We start from the raw sequence: 22,696 nt of genomic DNA, 5'->3' as shown, positions 1-22,696 counted from the left end.
AGAAACTTTTCCAGTGAACTTTCACTTCCTTGAACACTAAAGACATAGAAAAATAAATCATCTAGGATCCTATGGAGAGTACACACCTTATATGATCTGTCTCTTACATGTACATACACACAAACGAAGGCAGGACTTTTATGGGTTTTTTTACCTCCAAGAATATGCCTATACAGATTTCTAGGATCCCATTTTGTCCAGTCCCCTTAGTTACTGGTCAGTGTTGAAGATGAACAGGGAAAGCTTAGATTCATAAAATATTTGTGAATTGAAAGACTGTTAGATAGACATCTGTCTATCCTACTGTTGCCATTTTTTTTTTAAACTTCTTAAAACCTAGTGGGCAAGGCGTTCCTAAGAGAGAGAATGCCATATCCAAAGGCAATGAGGGCTAAAATACGAGGGGGTCCTCGGGAACCTAAAGTTATTTAACCATGCTGAAGTGTCAAGTGTGAAAAGATGATGGAGTGAGGTAAGATGGGAAGCCCATTCTTTAGGGCAAACAGACAAAGCACAAGAACGTATATACAGTGGACCCTTGAACAACACTGGTTTGAACTGTGTGAATCCACTTATATGCAGACATTTTCAGTAGTAAATACTATAGTACTACACGATCTGCCATTGGTTGAATCCCTGGATATGGAACTGTGGATATGGAGGAACCGCATATATGGAGGGCTGACTATAAAGTTATACATGGATTTTCGACTGCAGGGAGGGTCAGCACCCCTAACCTCCATGCTGTTCAAGGGTCAACTGGATATTCATATGTATCTTCAAAGATGTAACAGTCTTTTTTTTGAAATTAAGTTTTATGTAGAACCCTCATTGTAAAACACATAAAAGAGGAGACACTTGATACAACTCACCCATCGTAGTGGCTTCTGAAGCACTCCTTAGAACACTAGGACTGTGGAACACAGTTTGAAAATCACTCCAAGGGCTGGCACCTTATCTATTAAAGGACCAGATAGTACATATTTTCAGTTTTGTGGACCGTAGAGTTTCTTTTGCAACTGCAACTGCTCAACTCTGCCATTATGGCAGGAAGGCAGCCCTAGCCAATACGTAAATGAATGGGCATGGCTGGATTTGGCCCACTGCTGACCATCTTGGTTTGCTGACCCCCCAAAAACCCCCTCATTTTTTTTTTTTTTACAAATGGGGACTCTGAGGCTGAGAACAGGGAAGCAAATTACTATTAAAAACAGAGCTAAGACTAGAACCCAAGTCTCCTGATTGCCACCTTGTTCCTTTACCTTTCAATTTGCTGTCAAATAGAAATTCCTGGTGTGTGCATGCATGTGTGTGCGTGTGTGTGGCAGGGAATGAGCTCTGCCTAAGTGTCTTTAGTTAAACAGTACCTTTGACTATAGGTAAAGTATCTCTCACAAAGTGGAGGTGCCCTCTAAATCGTGTCATTTTGAGAGAATATGGTGTCCTTGCAGCTACTCAGTACTCTCTTCTAATTGTATCTCCAATGAAAGGCCTTGCCCTATAAAGATATCTGAAGCTCTGTTGCATGAAGGGTTTGAGGCCTAGTGTTATATGTCTTCCTGGGGAAAAATGGCTGTGTTTTTAATGTCTTGATTGATGTGTTAATTAGAGTTACTGAGATAATGAGAACCACGTCAAGGCTATCTGGAATGAATGTTCATAGTTGAGAGGACTAGAGTATGTGTGAATTGGGATTAACTTTTTCTTTAAAAAAGAAAAACAACTCTGTGTACTTTTTGTGCCAGACACTTCATTTGTTATCTCATTTGCTCCTTTTAGAGGTATATCAAATTATCATCATTTCTATGTTATGTATGAATGAGTGAAGGGAAGTTCAGGGAGATTAAGTAGCTTTCCTCAGGTTGCCTACCTAGTAAGTGGGAGAGCCAACATTTGGAATGGGGTAGCCTGAGGCCAGAGCTCATGACCTTAACCATTTTACTGTATGGCCTCTCTCTTTACCTAGAAGGAACCATTGACATTTCTGATGGCATTGAAAGGTGAAGTTGGGGATCTAGGATGTCTTAATTACTAAGCTAACATTTGAGGAGCTTAGCACAGGAGATAAGTTTATAGAAGAGAGGCAGAAAAGGGGATTTACCATAATGAAGGAAAAAGTGAAGCATATAAAGTTCAGGATACTAGAGGAGTTAATAAGCCGCATAGACCTTTGTTCCTTTCTATGTATAGATGAGATCTAGAAAACATAGAATATGTAACTTAGAAGATAGCTGACTTTGTGGATTGCATCTTTATAGGGTCTTGCACTGGTAGCATCCAACAGTTGTCCTTTTGTACCCTAAATTACCTAGGGATTAAGCATTTACTAGGTGATCTTGGTGTTTATGGCTGAGCTGCACTTTTTCTTGGTCCTGTATATGGGTATTGTGATTTCATAATTGGTCGTAAAGTTAAGAGATTTGTTAGGGAAGATGTAAAAGTTTTCCTCAGAGAAAACTATGATAGGCAAAGGGTTTGGAGAATTTTGAAATTATCTGGAAAAATTCCTGCGGATTTGGATATTATGTTGTAAAATTTTCTCTCTTATTAAAATAGTTATTTTGGGGACTTTAATGTCTGTGACTCTTGGTTTTAATATCTGCAAATGTCTTTGGTTTTCCATATTACTAGATTGTTATTTGGATCTGCTGACATAATAGATTGGCACTTTGCACAATAAAAAAAAAAAGATATGCAAAAAAAAAAAGGAAGTAGAAGAATTATGCCAACAATAGAGGTCCTGGTAACTTGTGGAAAATCATCCCAGTGGCAAAGCATAATGGGATTTTCCTTGGCCTGGTTTGTGGAAGTTGTCTGACTTGTGTGACTATCTTCAGCCAACTCAGAAAACTCTCTGGGCCTTTATTGCTTTTCCCTTCCAGACAGTTGGCTCGGTGACTTCCACTGCTGGGGATTCCTTAGCTAAGACATTGAGGATTCCTTTCTCAAGAAAGGCAGGGCATAGAGAAATACACCTAGTCCTGACTGCTTATTTTTCAGTTCTCTGAGCTTACATTGCAGTACTTTACCATCAAGGCAAGAACTGCATACTATCTAACTTTAATTGCCTTTAAGTATAACTGCTGTAAGCCTCAGTAATTATAGTTAACACTCTCTGCATTAACATTGCACTGCTCCCCTAGGGTTTTCAGAGCGATTCACAAATAAATGCATTCAACTTTAAATAGCTCATCAGGATTATAGAACCCAAAAGGCAAAGAATAGAGGATATTTTCTGCTCTCCAATTATTCAAAAGCTTAGCAAATAGGAAGGCAGCGGCATCCATGGCCTAAAGGTCTTGACTGCCCTAGTCAGTGTTATTACAAATAGTCGCATATCCCAGGAAAGAAAGGTTTAAGCTTATTGAGAGGATGAGAATGGCAATTTTTGTTTCTTTTATTTCCTAGGGAAAGGTCTAATGGATAAAAACATTTAGACTTATAACTCACCTCAACTGGTTTACAAGGCTAAATTGAACTAGGCCTTGGAATGAAAGGAAATGTCAAGAAGTGTAGCACGAATTTTTAAAGTTTTCCCTGTCACCTAGGCAAGGCATAATGCAAGTCTGGTAGGAAAATATAAGTTTTCTTCCACCTAGAGAAAGTTCAGCAATTCTAATTTGGAGAGAGAGCAGTTATAAGACAAGGAGAGTTTCCCCATTAGCACATGCCATTGCTGTCTGACTGGACATTCTAGAGAGCAGTGATTTGGACACATTACCACGAAGGTCTTACCTGGTTTCTGCAATGAGGGTGTCAGGTTGGTTCTGCTGGTCTGGCCCCAGCTAAATGGATGTGGGCAGTGCTGGTAAAGTGGGTAACCTCTTACATTGCAACTGTCTATCTAGGTATCTCAAGGGCTTGGGAATTTGTTGGAAAGTTAGAGTTGAGCTGAATTCTTGAATTTCCTTTGGACCATGTTATCAATAATATTTTCATATTTAAATCTTAATAATGAGAGTATCCCTAACCGCAGGTTTCACGAAAATAATAATAACAGATGTGACCAGCTTGGAAGAACTTCTACTTTAGAAAGAGTCCATGCGTTGATTTTATTAGCAAGAGAGGCACCCGCACATCTGGTCATTCCTAACAATTTGGGAAGGCTGCACTTTCCCCTATCTTCTTAGGTGTTGAGGGTATGTATGCCTTCTTTAAAAAGCTCTGAAATTCTCTTCATTCCTTCATTTCAACGGAGTCAGGGATTTACCATGATGGGATTTGCCTTGGAAGTTACAAGGGTACAAAGAACTCAAACTCTTAGTCTCAACCTGCTTCTACCTTTGTTTTCAGTTATGGTTCATAAGCTTGCAAAGAGGAAGAATCATATTTGATCTCATTTAGTCTTAGATTTGATTCATTAGTTTGCATCTTTAGATATCTTTAAAGGTCCCAGAGTGATAGTTGAGAGATTACGGTCCAATGTTATCAACTCAGGCTCATGAGTGAGGCAGAAATCGCAAGTGACCTGTGTTCTTTTAATAAAGAACTGAGGTGGGGGCAGTGCTGGTCAATGAAGAGACTAAAGATGAACCATTGCATGGTAGCTTCACTTTCTTTTTTTTTTTTTTTTTTTTTTTGGCTACACCGGGTCTTAGTTGCGGCATGTGGGATCTTCATTGCGGCACGCGGGATCATTAGTTGCGGCGTGTGGGATCTAGTTCCCTGACCAGGGATCGAACCCGTGCCCCCCGCATTGGGAGCGCAGAGTCTTAACCACTGGACCACCAGGGAAGTCCCAGCAGCTTCACTTTTGAGGAGCAGAAACATTCCAGGAGAGCAGTGATGATTACACTGAGTAATTATCAGGACTGTAGAGTTCAGAAAGACAGTTCTGGCCTCCCTCTACGTGCAGCAGTTGACCACCCTTTTTCTCTCACTTGGAGAGGAGACAGCTATATAAAGTGGGTAGGCTTCCTCTCCATTCCAAATTAAACTCTTCTCCCTGGAGAGCCCCCCTTTTATTTTTTTAGCATTCCCCTACTATAATGACCAAAGTAAGATATACCCTCCCCCAGAATGTTACAGTTTAGAGTGAAGAAGAGCAGAGGTGAGGACATCCATAAATGGGCATCTTAAGAGCTTGCCATCTAAGACAGACTCTACTGATAGAAATAGACTTGGGGAAAACATAGAGAGGGGGAAGGAGGGAAAGATGAAAAAGGAGCTCCTAATTCCTATCCCTTGAGACATTCTCTGTATGGTAAATACAAGGCAGCCCGATACTCATGAAGGACGTTCTTGCCATTCATGCTTTTCTGGAGCTGGACAGGAAGAGATCTAAACACAGGGCTGGATTTGGGGGCTGTGTAACTGACCCTGTTGTTCTCTTTCCTTCTATCTTGTAATTCTCCCAACCTGGCTTTTCAGCTGAAAAAGAAGCAAGTGTACGTAGATAAGGTGGAAAAGATGCAGCAAGCTCTTGTACAGCTCCAGGCAGCATGTGAAAAACGAGAACAGCTGGAGCACCGTCTCCGGACACGACTGGAGAGAGAGCTGGAGTCCCTCCGAATCCAGCAGGTATGGAGAACTTCAAGAAAATGAGATTGCTCCTGATTGCTTATTTGTCAGATAGAATCAAAAAACCACACTCTTGCTCATCTTCAGGTTTTTTGCCCCAACGGATCTTACTGCAGAGCGCCTCCCAGTTGTAAAGACGAAGTTGGCTTCCTTAGCTTCCTATCGCAGCAAAATCCTTAATGCCTATTATCTTGCACTGTTTGTTTTCATGTGAACCCCAGAAACAGTAGGCCCTATGAGAAGTGAAGACGCTATACAAATAGACTCCTGGACATTTTAGGGTTGGAAATGGTCTTTAGAATCATTTGGCCATACATCTCCTCACTTTTAGATGAGAGAAAATCAAGACCCAGGAAAGGTGGCATGACTCACTTAAGGTCACACAACAAGTTTAGGGGCAAGGCAGAGACCAAATCCTCATACTCAAGCCCGAGGTAGAAAGCCTATGAATTCCCCTTGCTTCTGAATCGGAATCCAAACTGAAGTGACTTGGGCAGTAATCCTTTCCAAAAAGAAGGGCTCTTCAAATGGGACTCAGCCACTATGGTCCTAACTCATTAACATCAGGGGTCTCGGCATCTCCTCCAACAGCGCCAGGGCAACTCTCAGCCCACCAATGTTTCAGAATACAATGCCGCTGCACTGATGGAGCTCCTTCGTGAGAAAGAGGAGAGGATCCTGGCCCTGGAAGCTGACATGACTAAGTGGGAGCAGAAGTATTTAGAGGAGAATGTGATGAGACATTTTGCTCTGGATGCTGCCGCCACTGTAGCTGCTCAGAGGTAAGTAGCTGGCTGGTAGAGTCCCTGAATGAAGGGCAGGGGTGGTGTGGAGAACAGAAAAGTGACTGATTAATAGATTTTCCAGTGTTTTTTTTTTTCCCATCATATTCTGTTTCTTTTTTCTCAGTTTCTGCTTAAGTGTGTGGTTTTTGTTTTCTTCAATCTGGTTATGCAGAGACTGAACAACTGTGGGGCAGAGGGTCCGGGATTTGTAAATTAAAGTTACTGACGAACTTACTGGAATCATAGTTCAGCTTTCTTCAGGAGCCAGAACAATTGCAGATGGGATCAACTGAACGTCCGCACACCTCCTTCCCCAAAGCCTCAGGTTCTTTCAGCCACATGTGTAGGTTTCTTTGTTTAGCCCCAGGACTGGAATGAAAACTTCTCCAGAGAAATTCCACTCAGAAACTAAATGTCACTCAGGAGTGGCTACTGCCATTTGATAGCTCTGGCTTGTCCAAGGTATGCCAAAGGCTGTGCTGAACATGAATCCATCCCTGCCCTTTGACAAGGTCTATATTTGAAGCCCACATTCTCTGTGCCTCCAAGTTCATCACATGTAAGCAGTCACATTCCATTTGGTAAGGGAGAGAAAGTGGCAGGAGGCGTTTTCATTTTTTGCCCTTTATGTGTTCCCCTTTTCTCATTATAAACATTTATTATTGCTCTTTGGAGGACACAGTGCTCTTATCCAGTTTGTCTCGCTGCTGTTTGTAATCATCAGTTGGGAAAGAAACAAAAACTAAATTCAAATCAGGAGATGATGTGGATTGTTGGAGATACAGACAGAGCCATGGTCTGGAGTTGGGTATCTAAGGCAGGCTATAGCATATTGCACCCAGATAGGTCTCTATCCAGAAAGTTATTAAAAATCATGGCGTTGTTTTTAGCATTCTCCTAAATGTGGTGAGCCGGCAGAGTCTGGCAGCACTTGCCAGACTTTGGGTTGGAATATGTGTGTGGAGGGGGCAGTGGATACATTTATTCTCGAGTCCTTCTCATGCCAAATCAGAGGGAGGTCAATGCTTAAAAGCTGGACTGGTGGTTTGTAAACCTGTTCCCAATTCTTCAGGAAGACATCTTACGTTTCTCTAACATGCTCTGTCCGTCTCCAGATACCCCCTATAAACCTTAAACAGATTGAAATTGCCTGTGCCTTGATTTTGAGGTCCTCATGGGCTTAAACTGGTACCTGTCTTTTTTTTTTTTGTCTGAGAATGGTGTGCTCGGTCCATGCCAGTGTAGTAATAGAGTGCAGAGAAGCCCCAGCTGGGCTGGAAGATGGTTGAGAAGTTTGTAGGCAGCTTAGAAGCAGAATGAAGTGTAATTTTAGCTGCTGGTTCCCAAGAAAACACCTGTGCCCAGTGCTTGTTCAGAGGTTATTCGGGAAACCCTAACACTGACAGAGAGGTGCAGGGCATTTCTGTCATCTTTGGGCAGAAACTTAGAAAGATACAGCTCATGAAGGTGTGTGGTGTGAGAAAATGTTGGAAAGCCAGGGTTCTCGGTGCTGGGAAGTTCACTGTTGAAACTGACTTCAGAATAGACTCCAGGTCAAAATGCAGGAAAGCTAGGAGGTTGTCATTTGGGGGCCTTGTATAAAGAAACTACCCCTTTCCTTCCTCCCTGGAAAGTTTTGAATATTGGGAGAATCCCCTTTCAGATGGATTTCTTTCCAGAATCTGTGGCTCCCATAAAACAGATTTAATTTAAATTGAATTCCTTTAAATCACCAGGTAGAAACTTTCCATGCAATCACTGTTTTCAGTAAAATGTGCATGCTTATCATTTAATATGGTAATAAGCAGCCAGTTCCCACCTAATAGGAACACTTTGTAATAGTTCCCCGGACAAACATTCCATATCTGGACTGTGTACCTTTTGCATGCCTATTAATACAACCCACAGAAGAGACTGAGAGATTGTATTTGAATTCCTGTAAAATGAGAGAATTGGACTAGGTGATTGCTCCAGACCCTTCTATTGCTAAGATTATACTATTTTTCCAAAGATTTGCTTCTTATGCTCTGCCACGGAGATTAGTTTCCTTCTCCTCCTTTCTTTCTTTCTTTATGAGATTTCAAATTTGGAAAGTAACATTCAGAAAACTTTGTTTCAGAACCTGTGGGCTCTTCTGCCTTCCCTTCCAACATCTCTTCTTGCCATTTCTTTTCTGTCCAGTGATTTCACTTTCCCTCCTCCCAACCCTAAATGTACTGACCAAGGTTCTGCTCTTCACCCCTTTCTGTAGTAAAGGCTTTATATTCTATTTTCTTCCAAAATAATTTTTTTAAATTTTTATTTATTTATTTATTTATTTTTATTTATGGCTGTGTTGGGTCTTAGTTCCTGTGTGAGGGCTTTCTCCAGTTGTGGCAAGTGCGGGCCACTCTTCATCGCAGCGCGCGGGCCTCTCACTATCGCGGCCTCTCTTGTTGCGGAGCACAGGCTCCAGACGCGCAGGCTCAGTAGTTGTGGCTCATGGGCCCAGCTGCTCCGCGGCATGTGGGATCTTCCCAGACCAGGGCTCGAACCCGTGTCCCCTGCATTGGCAGGCGGATTCTTAACCACTGCGCCACCAGGGAAGCCCCCCAAAATAATTTTTAAGTGCCTAGGATATTGGCTGCAGATGGAAAGTGCTCAACATATGTTTGAGTAATGAAGGAAGGAAAAAAAAGGAGAAAAAAGAAAGAGGGAGAAAGGAAGAAGTAAAAGAAGAAAGGAAATGCTTTCTAACTCTATACAACTTAAATCCTTAAATCTAGTGCCACATTGTACCAGCCTGCTCGGTTTCTGTGTATTCTGCTTATGAGATATTAAGTATCTCAAACTTAATATATTTGTAAAATAATAGCTCATACATAAATAATAAGTTGCGCAATTAGGAAATGTTGCTGGGGTCATACAATGGTAGTTGTAGAATTTTTTCAATTGAAGTATTATTCACATATTTAAAAACCACTTATTTTAAGTGTCTGGTTTGGTGAATGTTGGTAATTGTATATAATAATGTAGCCTCTACTACCATCAAGATAGAGGACACATTCTAAAGTGCCCTTATGCCCCTTTAACTTGATCCCTTCCTCCCATGCCTGACCCCAGACAACATCTGTTGTCATTGTAATTTTGCCTTTTCTAGAACGTCATATAAAAAGAGCCGTATAATATGTACTTTTTTTGTTTGATTTCTTTCACTCAGCATGGTTACTTTGAGCTTGCTCTAAGTTAATGCGTATATCAATCGTTTATTCCTTTTTATTGCTGAGTAGTGCTCCATAGCGTGGATGTACCACAGTTTATGCATTCACTTGATGATGGATATTCGGATTTTTTCCAGTGTTTGGCCACTGTGAATAATAAAATATAGATTTTTAATATAAGAATAGACATCTGTCTTTTCTCAGGTGAGAAAACATATTGGGTTATCTGTTTTATACCCATTCCGGCATTTTGCTTCTGTGAAGCATCTCTTGTCAAAGGGAAAGCTGTCAATGCAAGAAATCACATGTAGTGTTTACTATATAAGGTACGCTTCTAAGCGCTTTACAATTATTGCTTATCTTCACAATAATTCTTTGAGAGAAGTACTGGTATCCATTCTACAGATGAGGAAACTGAGGCACAGACAGATTAAATAATTCCCCTAAGATCACACAGCTACTAAGAGGCAGAAGAACCAGGACTTCTTAAATCTACATTTTTGACACCTTAAGTGCTATATATACTCTGCTGCCTCCCAGATAGGATGATTTCAAAGATGGTGAGATAGGGAGTATTACCTGTTCAAGAGTTACTATTTGAGGCTTATTATTTAGTTTCTTAGATTATTATAAATAATCACAAAAACATGGCCTATATTATAACTTCATAGTATTGTGTTCCTAGAGATTCCTCTCCGGATGCTTAATGTAGATGAGGGAAATTGCTACCAAGTAGGAGTTCATCTCAGAAGAACTGATTTGGCAGTGCAGATTTTTAGTTTCAGCTCACAAATGGTGATTTATTTCTGAATAGCAGCAAAAAGATAAAAAGATAACACACCCGATCAACCAGTAATTTATTTCTTTGCACTTACTGAATCAGGTTGTTACCTTTCTCTGAATGTGCAATGTTTCACTTTTATTTGGGACAAAGTAAATCTGGGAAAGAAGGAAGTAAAGGAAGGGAAAGCAGAAGGTAGAAACTGGTCACACATGTGACACATGTCTACCTAGTCTTGCGTTGTGGAGGCCTTTCTCAGGTTCCGTTCTCTGCTTTCTTCTCATTCTACCTTCTGTCTTAGTTATCTTGTTCTCTACTATAGCTTCAAATAGTAACTCTGACATCTCTAGATTAAAGATTAAAGTTAGAATTTTCAGCAACTTGTTGGATGGATATTGTTATATGGCTATTCATAAGACACTTTAAGTCCACTGTAACTAAAATCAAAACCCATTATAGGCATTTTCCAAAAAGAAAAAAAGTTCTCCTTGGTTTCCTATCACAGAAAACGAGCAGTATGCCATCTTTTCTAGTCATTTGAATTAGAAATAACAAAGTCCTCATTCATTCTTCCCTCTCCCTAACACCCACATTTCAATAGTCTCCAAGTTCTAGCAATTCTGCTTCCTGTAGCCTGTTTCCATTTCCCTTGCCACTTCGCCGGGTCCTGTTTTCAATATCTCTTGCTGGGATTATAACCTTTCTGACTGGTCTGCCCGATTCCAGTATTATGGCTCCTCTAATCCCTCCATTACATTTCAGCAGAGATAATGCTGTCTTCCTGAACCACAGCTTGGATCATTTCATTCCCTTTGAAAAGCTCTAATAAGCTTCAGTGCCTATTGGAATAAAGTCCAAACTCATTTCCGTAATAGTTAATTATTTACTTTTATCCCCTCCCCTTGCAAGTTCCCTACAGTCGGGGACTAGTCTTACCCATGTCCATCCGCTCTCCAGCCTCCCAGGAACTTCAAACGCAGTGCTCCACTCATGGTTGAGTTCCCATTTTAAATAAACAAAAGGGTGCTACCGATACGAAAAAGATGGCCTTGAAGTTTAAAAGGCCGCTAGATGTTTTAATTAGGAGGAGGTCATGGGTGACATTCTAGAAAGCAATGTAAGTAATGTGACGGGGATAACTTCATCAGAGGAAGGAGAGAGAAGATGACTGGAGGAATAGTTGCCAGAAACCATTTCCTTAAGAATTTGAGGTGCAGGATAGTAATTCAGGGATATGCGGTTTGGGGTCTGTAGGTTGTCATTTCAAGCCCAGCATTTCTCTACAGATGTGCTTAAGGGTAGGCTCAGAGTATTGGAAGTTAGCAGGTCAAGTTGCTCCCTCAAATGCTGTGCCTGCTTGCTTTTGCTTAAGCCATTGCTCAGTAGCCCCAGTCTTCTAGAAGAAGATTGATGTCTAAGGCCGTCCTGGCAGCTCTGTAGGAATTCACTAAGTGCCCCACATTTTCAGGCTCCATTCCTGAGGAGTTCACAGTGTCCATATCAATTAGCTGGCAGGGCTCTGTGTCCCCAGAATGGTCTTTTATGCAATGAAAGTGGCTCCCCCAGGGACAAACCGTACGTTCAAGTCCCCAGTGTCCATAGACACTATGCACTTTTAAAAGAGGCCCGGCTCTGAAGCCTCTGCCATCACATTGGAACTCTGTACTGTGGGGATCGCCTCCAGGATCATACCAAGAGCTGGAATTCATTCAACTCATACTCTCTTGCATGTTATTCTCTTTCTACCTACACTTTTCTCTCTTAATAATAACTTGTTGAGTGTTTTTACTGTGCCTGGCACTGCATGTTTTACATGCACACTTTCATTTCATCCCCCCCAAAATGCCATGAGATATAAGTATAATTATTATCTCAATTTTGCAAACAAGGAGCCTGAGGCTTAGAGCAGTTAACCCAATTCCTGAGCTCATAGAGTTTGTTAGTGGCAGAGGACTAGGGAAAGTGGAACTTGACCCTGGCGTGGCCTATAGTCAGGGCCTGTGCTCTCAACACTACACAATGCTGCTTCCTCTTGGGTACTTTGGAACACAGGGGCCATTCCCAGTAGGACTACAAGCAAGTGAACTGCACTAGAGCAAGTGTAGAATTCCGAGATACTAAAATATTTTGAATTTAGCAAATGATGAAAGCCACTGTGGTCCTTTCCCTTCTTGTTCTCCAATTATTTCCCCACTCAAATGAATTGTTTCTGCCTCGCATACAAGGTGCAAGCATTTTGGGGAACAGTAGTTTTGCAGAAGCTCACCAAAATTCCCCAACTTTAATACCAGCTTTCTGCCTCTTCATTCCCCTGCTCCTTCACAGCCATCTGCACTGGTCACAATCTCTATGCTAACAGGACATAACCAGCTGCCAGCAGAAAAGATGCCTGGAGTTCTCCCACAGATCCTCATTCTCAGAGGAAGTATAACGCAGCAGTGCCAGTTCATTGTTTCCTCAGCCTATAGTCTGGTTTTCTTTAAGACCAATATAATTACATCAACATTCTTCCGAAACTCGTTTTCTTTCCCTCCAAGTTACTCAAATACGATCCAGTTTTCTTTCTTCCCTTCCCTCTTTTCTCTACCACTAGTTCTAAATGAACTAAAGAAAGATGCATGACATCACTTATCAGGAGGGTATAGGATTCCCATTATGTCTTTGACTTGTGCTGTTTAAACATCAGCCTTGCCCATGGGTTACATCCTTTCCCCTCCTCTCCTCTCCTCTCCTCACTTCTCTTCTCTCTCTCTCTCTCTCTCTCTCTCTCTCACACACACACACACACACTTTTCTCCTTATTAATTACCCCTCGAGTTAATGGCCTGAGACACTTTCAGATGGAACACGATGGTCCCTCATGCAGTTGGGACTCTGGCAAGAGATTAGTCACTTAGTTGGGGGAGACTCATTGATTCGGCACTTGAATGTTTCAGATATAGCTTAGATAGGAATCAAGGGGCACGGACTCAAAGGCCCTGCTTCTCACTCAGCTCCCATGCCCTACCTGAACTTGGCTGTTGACATGTCTAGAGTTCATTTCTAGCAAACACTCAGGTGGAGTTACTGCTGTTGAATGTAGCAATACCTCTTTGGTACTTTCTCTGACTTCCTTCAAAGTCTAGCCTTTTCCCCTTCATGACTGTCAAGAGAATAAAGTGGGCATATCTCATATGTAATATAAATAATCATATAAAGTGGAAATATGAATATCTTCCTATTGCCTGGTCATAATCTACAAACTTGAAGGGACTTTCTGCCAGAGGTTTTGGGAGGGTGTCTCTCTAGTTCTGAAGGCAAGCCTGTGCACTTCTCATAGAATCCATCACTGACTTTTGCAGTTATGTCTGTCAGTAACCTCTTCTAGCTCTGAAAGCTGAACCTTCCCATCTTGGAGATTCTTATCAGTAAGTCACCCAGAAACCAACCATTCCTAATAAGTTTGATTTCAGCGTAGGGCCTTCCAGCCTAAGGCTTTTGACTTAGGACAGAGATTTTGTTGCCCTCCCATCATTATCACTGCCATTTTCCTTCCCAGGGACACAACAGTCATCAGCCACTCTCCTAACACCAGCTATGACACAGCTCTAGAAGCTCGCATCCAGAAGGAGGAAGAAGAAATCTTGATGGCCAACAAGCGTTGCCTTGACATGGAGGGCAGGTAAAATGTTGATCTGGACTCTGGTGGATCTGAGAAGTTGGTATGGAGACCAGATAGGTCAGTAGGGAAGGGCAAGCATCTTCATTCACAACAGGGGAACCTGATAATGCAGCCTCTCGCGACCCCTGCACCCCTGCCAGCCTGTTATTTAGGATTTGAGATGCAATGACCTTTACCTTGATCACTCCCACTAACTCTGGAATTCCAAGTAACACTGCTTTCCCCATTGTCCTTGGTAAATTGCTTCCATATGCCCTCTGCCAGAACTGAATTGTTGGTATTTGCACTCTGAGGTATTCTTTCTAGCATTGCACCTCAACTCTGTGGTACAGCAGAGTGCTCGGTAAAAGAACATCCACTCAAACTCGGAGATAGGGCATCTGATGTCTCTTACAAGCGCATGATCATTTACTTATTAGCCGAAGTAGCCCATTCTTAGAAGTTCTCATCTTCTCACTGACTGACTCATCATTTCCATTGACTCAGATTCTTCACTAAGGTACCCACTACATCAGTTTACTCTCTCATATACAGCCCTTCTTTTCACAGATGCTTTTCTTTGGCTTCCTAAGGTTTAAGTGACAACTCCTGGATGTTCCTCTGTGCCCATATGGGTGTGCCTTAAAAATTGTTGCACACTGTCTCTTGTCTTACAACTCAGAAATAAGTAGACCGCCCCCTAGTCAGAAAGATAACGGAAGCTCAAGTCCATGCAGGTAGTGAGACCAGAACCTGGAGGTGGCAACAATGTTTTATATGTTCTTTGTCTTTGGCTCCTAGGATTAAGACCCTCCATGCCCAGATTATTGAGAAGGATGCCATGATCAAGGTACTCCAGCAGCGTTCCCGGAAGGAGCCAAGTAAGACAGAGCAGCTGTCATCCATGCGGCCAGCAAAGTCTCTGATGTCCATTTCCAATGCTGGATCAGGCTTGCTCTCCCATTCTTCCACCCTGACAGGCACCCCCATCATGGAAGAGAAGCGGGATGACAAGAGCTGGAAGGGGAGCCTAGGTAATGACAGTAAATAAGGAAGATTAAAGTGACACGTTAAAAGAGAGCCCTGACTTGGATACGTGCCCACGTGGCAATGAGAAGGAGTAATGGTCCTACTTCTAGAGAGGAAGATATAACGGGTTGGGTTTTGTCCTCCTGAGAGGCTGACTGCATATTTAGGAGACGCCATGAAGTCTCACTGAGAGAACACTGGTTGAAGCCACAGCCCCAGACGATAAGAATCCTGAGTTCTGTTTGGGTGGGAAAGAAGATAACTTCAATTTCCTCTTAAAAATTCTCAGCTTTGGCCTTTGCCCTGTGGAACGTTTTGTCTTTGTCCAAAGCCCATGTGGCTTTCGTGTCATTGAAAATTTCAAAATTCCAGCTTTTTCTGTGTTCTTTCCTCCCATATAATAGGAGGACGCAGAGTTCTAGTTAAGCTAAATGGAGCTGGGTGGCAGGTTTCTGTTACCAGAATATTCTGAGATGAGAACAGAATGTACTTTTTCATTCCATTCCTGTCCATTCCTTCCCCTCTAATCAAAACCCCAGAAGTATTGTGGATACCACGAGGCACATTTTTGGAGCCTGAGGAAACAAGCTATATATATTTTTATTTTAGCTCTCTTTGTTGCTTCTAATACCTTTCTTGGTCCTCTGACACTTGCAGTGTCCTTTGGTTAGAGTAGGTATTTGGGGGACCCTGGTCATGGTTAGAACCTTAGATCACACAATTACCATCACACTCCTCTGCGACCACAGACTTCTTTCCCTGATCCTTTCCAGCTGTTTGGTAATGGCTGGTGTTGGTTATAAGTGGAACCAAGTAGAAGCATTCTGACAGCTCGTTGGAAATCAATCACCATTGGAAAAATAAATCAGAACAGATACCCAGGACACTTAAAGGTTTAATATGTTTCGCTGGGGGATTAGAGAATGAGAACCAGAAGGGATCTGCCAAGTCTGAAAGGAGCTTTTAGCCACGGTGGGAGGTGCCTGACAAACTGATTCCTGGATTCGCTGGAGGCAAAAGTAGAGAATTTGGGACCATTCCTATTCCTCCTGAACCTCCTGCAAGGAAGAAGAGGTAATCAGATGTCTATATTGGAATAGCCTGTAGTTTTCTAAGCTCCTTCCCTCTCTCCTTTGTAGGTATCCTCCTGGGTGGAGACTACCGTGCCGAGTCTGTCCCTTCCACCCCCTCGCCTGTGCCGCCCTCGACTCCGCTACTGTCGGCTCACTCCAAGACAGGCAGCCGGGACTGCAGCACGCAAACAGAACGGGGAACGGAACCCAACAAGACCGCAGCTGTCGCTCCCATCTCTGTTCCTGCTCCAGTTGCCGCTGCCGCCACTGCTGCCGCCATCACTGCCACCGCCGCCACCAACACCGCCACCGCCGCCACCAACACCACCACCATGGTAGCTGCTGCTCCAGTGGCTGTCGCTGCTGCCGCGCCCACCGCCGCCACCGCCGCCGCCGCCCCGTCTCCGGCGACCGCTGCTGCTGCTCTTGCTGCCGCTGTTTCTCCAGCTGCTGCCGCTGCTGCTGCTGCTGCTGTTGTCGCTCCTGCTGCTGCTGCTGCGGTTCAGCTTGCTCCAGCTGCCCCGGCTCCGGTTCCAGCTCCGGCTCCAACTCCAGTTCCGGCTTCAGCAGCGGCTCAGGCTTCTGCTCCAGCTCAGACTCAGGCACCAGCTCCAGCTCCGGCTGCAGCTGCTCCTCCAGCTCCAGCTCCAACTCCAGCTTTGGCTCAGGCTGAGGCTCCTGCAAGTCCAGCTGCGGGTTCTGGACCACGTCGTTTGTCTATACCAAGTTTGAGCTGCAATCCAGATAAGACAGGTAATAATAATTCTCTGGATCAGGTAGCCCTGGGTTCTGCCCTCAGTGACAGATTGGATGGTTGGCCTGCTGTTTAGGCACAGCTGGTCCTATGGGCAGGGCTTTTCAAGTTCTAAAGCGGATGAATCAGAGGAGATAAGGGCAGGGAGTCTGTAAATGACTTCTCCAGGATAGAACGGGGATGAGTCAAGGTCATTTTTTTTTTTTTTTTTTTTTTTTGGCTACATTGGGTCTTCGTTGCTGCGCGCGGGGCTTTCTCTAGTTGCGGTGAGCGGGGGCTACTCTTCGTTGCGTTGCGCGGGCTTCTCATTGCAGTGGCTTCTCTTGTTGCGTGCAGAGCACAGGCTCTAGGTGCACGGGCTTCAGTAGTTGTGGCATGCGGGCTCAGTAGTTGTGGCTCGCAGGCTCTAGAGCTCAGTCTCAGTAGTTGTGGCGCACGGGCTTAGTTGCTCCGAGGCATGTGGGATCTTCCCTGACCAGGGCTCGAACCCGTGTTCCCTGCATTGGCAGGCGGATTCTTAACCACTGCGCCACCAGGGAAGCCCAAGTCAAGGTCATTTTCCCAGTAAAAGTAAATGCTCAGGTGAACAAGACGGGGAGTGTAGTGGGCCAATGTCACTTTGCCATAGGCTTAATGGGGGCTCTAAAGCCACTTCTAAAATTTGAGTTTTCACCTTGTCCCTAAGTGTTTTCTAACCCCTTATTTCCATTTAGATGGCCCTGTTTTCCACTCCAGTACTCTGGAAAGAAAAGCTCCCATTCAGATCCTGGGACAAGAGCCTGATGCAGAGATGGTGGAATATCTCATCTAAATGGCCTAATCAAGAGCTGCAGTTTATCAGCAAGAATGCTTTTAATCATTTTTCCCTTTTGTTTGTTCTTATTTTGAGGGTGAGGACAAGGGTTGGGTGGGGGGATGTTTTTTAAAGGGACTTTTTATTGAAACAACATAGTACTTAGGTAATACCATATGAACTCCAGTCTGTTCTGGTACACTTAGAGAGTACCTCTAAAGCCAGATCCATCAGAATGTGCTCTAAAGTTTATTGTTTGGATTTATACAAATTCTGGGACTGTTAATAGCTGGATATACATCAATGTTTTCAATGTGCTGAAATTTGTTTAGCATTTCCATATTCTGGATCATTCTTTTACCGAAGAGCACAGTATGTTTGGAAGACAGTGTGTAACATGTAGTTCAGAAGTCGAAGCCAGAGAGGATTTGGGTGTGTGCTGTTTTGTATAGTTTCCATCTAGGCAGCATCCAGAGAGAGCTCTCGCCTCGGGCACATGAAAGGGAATAGTTTTAAGAGCTATGTAAACTGGAGAAAAGGTAGGGAGTATTGGGGTGTGGAAGGGTGCTGGAGCTAATTTTCCCTCCCAATTTCCCAGCTACCCTGGGCCAGGAGATTGTGTTTATCTTTATTTCAGTGGTGCTTTGGAAGTGGATTCTTTTGGTTCCCTCGTGGAGGTTCATACATTCATATATATACTGTGGAGTAATTTATGCATTTGGATAATTAATATATTGCTTTCAGATGCTAGGAGAGTAAATTAGCTGAGTGATGTACAACTTCTTCTCTCGTAGGGAGTTAGACCATCCGAGGCCTTGATGGAGAGTTGCATGAGGTGCTGTATGCAGACTTGTGTGGTCTGTGTGTAGCCAGGAACATAGCTCGCTTGCCTTTCCCGAGACCAACCTGCTTGGTGTTTATTTCTTCTCCAGCACAAACTCACTGGCTGTGTCACCAGTCTCAAATTGCCGATCATTTGCAAAATGAGGAAGCGTTTTTGTTGACAGGTTGAATGCTTTGAATTTCTGGTGACTACTTTGAAATAACTCATGTTGTTTTCCCAAATTCTTAGCATACGTCTTAAAAGGCATATATGACTATCACCTCCAAGGGAATAGCATCAGAAGCCCAAAGTACTATGCTGCAGTCAGGGGAGAGGGGGGCTGCAGCAGTCCCCTCAGCTACCTCTTCTCACTGCCAGTGACTCCATCTTGGAATACCTTTGGAGAGCAGCAGGAAACGCACATGTGGGCAGGGACCAAGGAGGCCATGGCTCCAAGCTTTGCCTTAGGTCTGCCTCCAGGGACACAGAAGGGCTGCCTATTGCCACAGGTCTCTGCCCTGTGTCGCCTCTCTGCCCTTCATTAAGGTGACAAATCCATAGACAATGTCATTAAGATCAGTTTTCAGGGGTATTGGGGGGGTGAGGGGAGTGGGGGGTATTAGGTAAGGGTGGGGGGGTAGAGGTTTGGGGATGTGTTAGTTAGAAACCAAATTCATAGAAGAGTAGGCCTGATATATTACATTGTGAGGCATAGTGGCTGGAAGGAACTTTAGCAATATAGCCATACCCCCTCATTTTAGTAATGAGGAATCTGAGACCTGGAGAGGTTAAGTGACTTTTTCAAGATCACACAACACAGCTTTCCACTCTGCCGATTACCATGCTTAATTTGGGAAACGCTTATATACAAAAAGCCCCATTTTAAGAAAAGACATTGACACGGCCCAGGGCACATGCATTTTGGAAAATGTCCCTGGCTTGAGTAATTTGTCCAAGGTTTTGAATTCCTATCTTGCCTCTCCTGCAGTGCCTTTTGCAAGGTTTTCCCTTTCCTGATCCTTATTTCAACACTGAGCCACATGAAACATCCCCCTAAGAAATCAACCTCACTTTTCTTGCTATGGGATTGGCCATCTCGGATCATCTTACAGGGTTCCTCTGCGAGTGTAGGAATGGTATATTTAACAATATTTTTTTGGTCATTCCTAAAAGGAATTATTTTGTATGTGGTGAGGGAGAGACAGGAGGGAAGGTGATGTGATTTTTCAGCCAGTCTTGACATTTTCAAAAAATGAAGTGATCATCCTACACGAGTCCTCAGTCATCAAGTGAATCCCAAATAGAAATTAAAAGTGCAGTTGTGTTAATACTCATACTACCCTATAGTCACAGGGGAAAAAAATCCTTCAGATAGTAGGAGCAACAAGTAGCAAACTTCAGGACTGCTACTTTCTATTCAAATAAATAAAAAATAAATAAAAAGAAACCTTTCATCTACTCCTTTCATGGTTATGACACATTGCCAGAATTTCTGCTAGCTCTGGGAGCCATCGTTTTAATCACATTCTGTAAGGTGACAAATGTCATACATTCCACACTGTGGGGCAGCCATCTCTTTAGACTCATATATTTTGGGGAAAGGAGGAAGTTCTCGGCCAACTACTATTTTGAACTTTCCACAACTTCTCTGCCCCCTCACACCAGAGGCAGTTCCTTTTGGCTCAATTTTTTATCGCAGGTAATTTGCTAAAATAATATGGAACATCTAAGAGGTGGAAGAAGTCCATGTCAGTGTATTATGTTTACGAGGAGGATAGATCCAGCCTTTTCAGAAAATCTCTAATAGGTGTCATTTAAAAAATTCAGGTTTCTGGGAGAAATCTCAAGTTAGCCACCTTTTCATGATTGTGTGGATGTAATAACGTTTGGGGGATCTTTCTGGACTCCCATCTATCTATGCATTTTACTGGCACCTCAGGACAGGAGGGTGACCTTGTTGTCTTAACTTGTACTGCCTGGTGGTCTCTGGGGACCTTCTAAGTCAGTTGTACACCAATGTCCCATGTACAGAAAAACTTCATTAGAACAAACTTTACTTGATATAAAATTCCTATTAACAATTTTTTTTTATTAAATAAAACTAGCTTGAGCTGTCTTTTAAGATCATGTATCTTGATTGCTGTTTTAATGAAGGATTTATTCTCAGTGCTGCTTTTGAGCTTCAGGATGACAGGATAGCAGGAACCTGAAATATCTGCCGTCATCTGCCATAGGAAACACACCGAGATCCCCGTCGTGCATTCTTTTTCTTGTTACACAGTTGGGTTGGGGACACCAATTGGAAAATGGAACAAACTGATTGTGCAGACTACTTTTTATGAAGAGCCTAAACACTCATAATGCGGCAGCTTCAAGTGTATACATATGCACTAACTTTTATAAATGATATTCTCATGTCTGTTAGCCATACCATCTCCTGTTATCTCAATTGCTCATTCACATATGGAATGTGTTACTTAAAATGTGTGCATTCTTACTGAACATGTTTTCAAAGGAAGGCATCAGCTATGGGCTAATTGCCACCAATTTTAGCCCGCCATGATCCTTGGAAATATAGCTTCCAAGTACCATCCATCATCAGTTGGACAAGTGTTGGGAGTTTGTTTATTTTTTTCCGGTAGCAACGATGGAGCCATCAAACCTCCTTCTGGCCTCCCTTGTGATTGATGGCATGTGTTTGTAAAATGGATAGCTGGGGTTGGCAGATGGCTAGACAAGGATCACCTTTGGTTTAAAATGTATGTGGCCCCATAATGATTGAGACCCCATTCTGTAATTGACTGAGCTAGTTCCAATAAAGTTAAGCAGGTTTGAATCCACTTTTGTGCCTATCTTTTCACTGACAATAAACTTAGCTATTTTAAAATGCAATACTGTGTGGAAAATGCTTTGGTGTTTACCCAACAGAGGCTTTATTTACGCTGTGTCAGTGATTACTTTCAATTCAGTATGCAGTGAAATGGCCTTTCAAGGGCAGCATGTGGCAGAATTTGCATTTGCTTAAAGTATGGAATGTGATTATAAAGTATTAAGACAACACCACCACGGGCCACATGGTCTAATCAGTTCCTTTATATACTCGGGCAGCATATATTAAAAGCTTTGCATCTTTTTATCTCCTGGTTCCAAGGGATAAAATGATGGCCACCCAAAGCAGAGAATTCATCCTTTGGTTAGCATTTTGGAAGGCCCCTTGATGTTCCTTTTGTACCCTTGTGCTTATGCCAATTCATCAGTTTTGGTTGAGGGAGCTTGTTATTAAAAGCAAATCAAAACCACAAACAAGTTGGCTCTTTTCACTGAAAATGTTAAAGCTGCCTTTACACTGCCCTCTCTGTGCCTCCTGTTTACCACTGAGTCCCAGCCTGACCCGGGAGGATAAGATCCCCACAGGCTTTGAAATGACACTTTTCACAGTGAAATTGGGCTTGATGGGTGTTGCAGAATGGATAGGGAGAGGGTATAGAATTCATTCTGTTCTAAATTTGATTTTTTTTATTAAATTGGGCTAAATTCCCTCCATATTTATGATGAGTGCTTTGAAAACTGTACGTGTGAAAGCCCACTCCTGTTTTTCAGGACAAAGAAGACAGCATTAAGTTAACCACACCTTCTTACAAAGCTTTGTGAAGCATTTCTTTCAGAAATATATTGTACCTAGTTCTTAATGAGCAGTCACTTGTGGAGAGAAAAAGCAAGCATTCCTTCAAAAGTGACAAAGATCACATTGTAGGAGCATTTCTATATATTATCCAGTGTTATAACCAATCTTCTTATCTCTGTGGTACTGCACCTCCCATCCTGTGGGCCTCCCCTGCCATGATCCTGAAGGAAGGTTTTATTGGAGGAAAAAAGTGTAAGTCATTTGGTCTTAGAATAGTTTCCACATTGATTGGCAATCACTGTGGTATTTGAGTGAAGACACCTGAATGACAGGACGGTTTCCAAAAAGAGAAATGTTCTCCACAGCACCAAAATTTCATACCACATCCAAGTACTCACTCCTCAGATACACAAACAAACTGGCCAAGTCCAGGGTATTTATTTTGGCTCCCATGTTTTTTCATTAGCCTATTGCCTCTATCAATGGTTTTAGTTGGTGGGAGTTGTTGAATAACTCCATATTAGATGTTGCCATTATGTACGAGGCAAAGGAGGGAATGATTGTTGGAATGGAACAGAGAGTGTATGTGTGTGGGAAAAACTAAATTGAGCTTTGAAGGATGCACAGGTGTTAACCTGGTGAACTAGGGGATGAGAACAAACATTCCATGCAA

The 22,696-nt window shown here is 42.8% G+C and overlaps 1 protein-coding gene across 2 annotated transcripts in view; it reads left to right on the top strand.

Moving 5' to 3' along the window:
- AMOT (angiomotin) overlaps positions 1–18,979 on the top strand; it is a 60,460-nt gene extending 41,481 nt beyond the window's left edge. For both annotated transcript variants that reach the window (XM_061178599.1, XM_061178600.1), the window contains 6 exons: positions 5,371–5,520; positions 6,112–6,302; positions 13,825–13,947; positions 14,728–14,960; positions 16,095–16,781; positions 17,496–18,979. In XM_061178599.1, coding sequence (XP_061034582.1) covers positions 5,371–5,520; positions 6,112–6,302; positions 13,825–13,947; positions 14,728–14,960; positions 16,095–16,781; positions 17,496–17,593 — 1,482 coding nt within the window. In that variant the 3' untranslated portion in view covers positions 17,594–18,979. The remainder of the gene's footprint in view (positions 1–5,370; positions 5,521–6,111; positions 6,303–13,824; positions 13,948–14,727; positions 14,961–16,094; positions 16,782–17,495) is intronic.
- The last annotated feature ends 3,717 nt before the right edge of the window (positions 18,980–22,696 follow it).

The sequence above is a fragment of the Eubalaena glacialis genome, chromosome X (assembly GCF_028564815.1).
Source record: "Eubalaena glacialis isolate mEubGla1 chromosome X, mEubGla1.1.hap2.+ XY, whole genome shotgun sequence".
Classification (NCBI taxonomy): domain Eukaryota; kingdom Metazoa; phylum Chordata; class Mammalia; order Artiodactyla; family Balaenidae; genus Eubalaena; species Eubalaena glacialis.
This window is presented reverse-complemented; position numbering and strand designations above follow the sequence as displayed.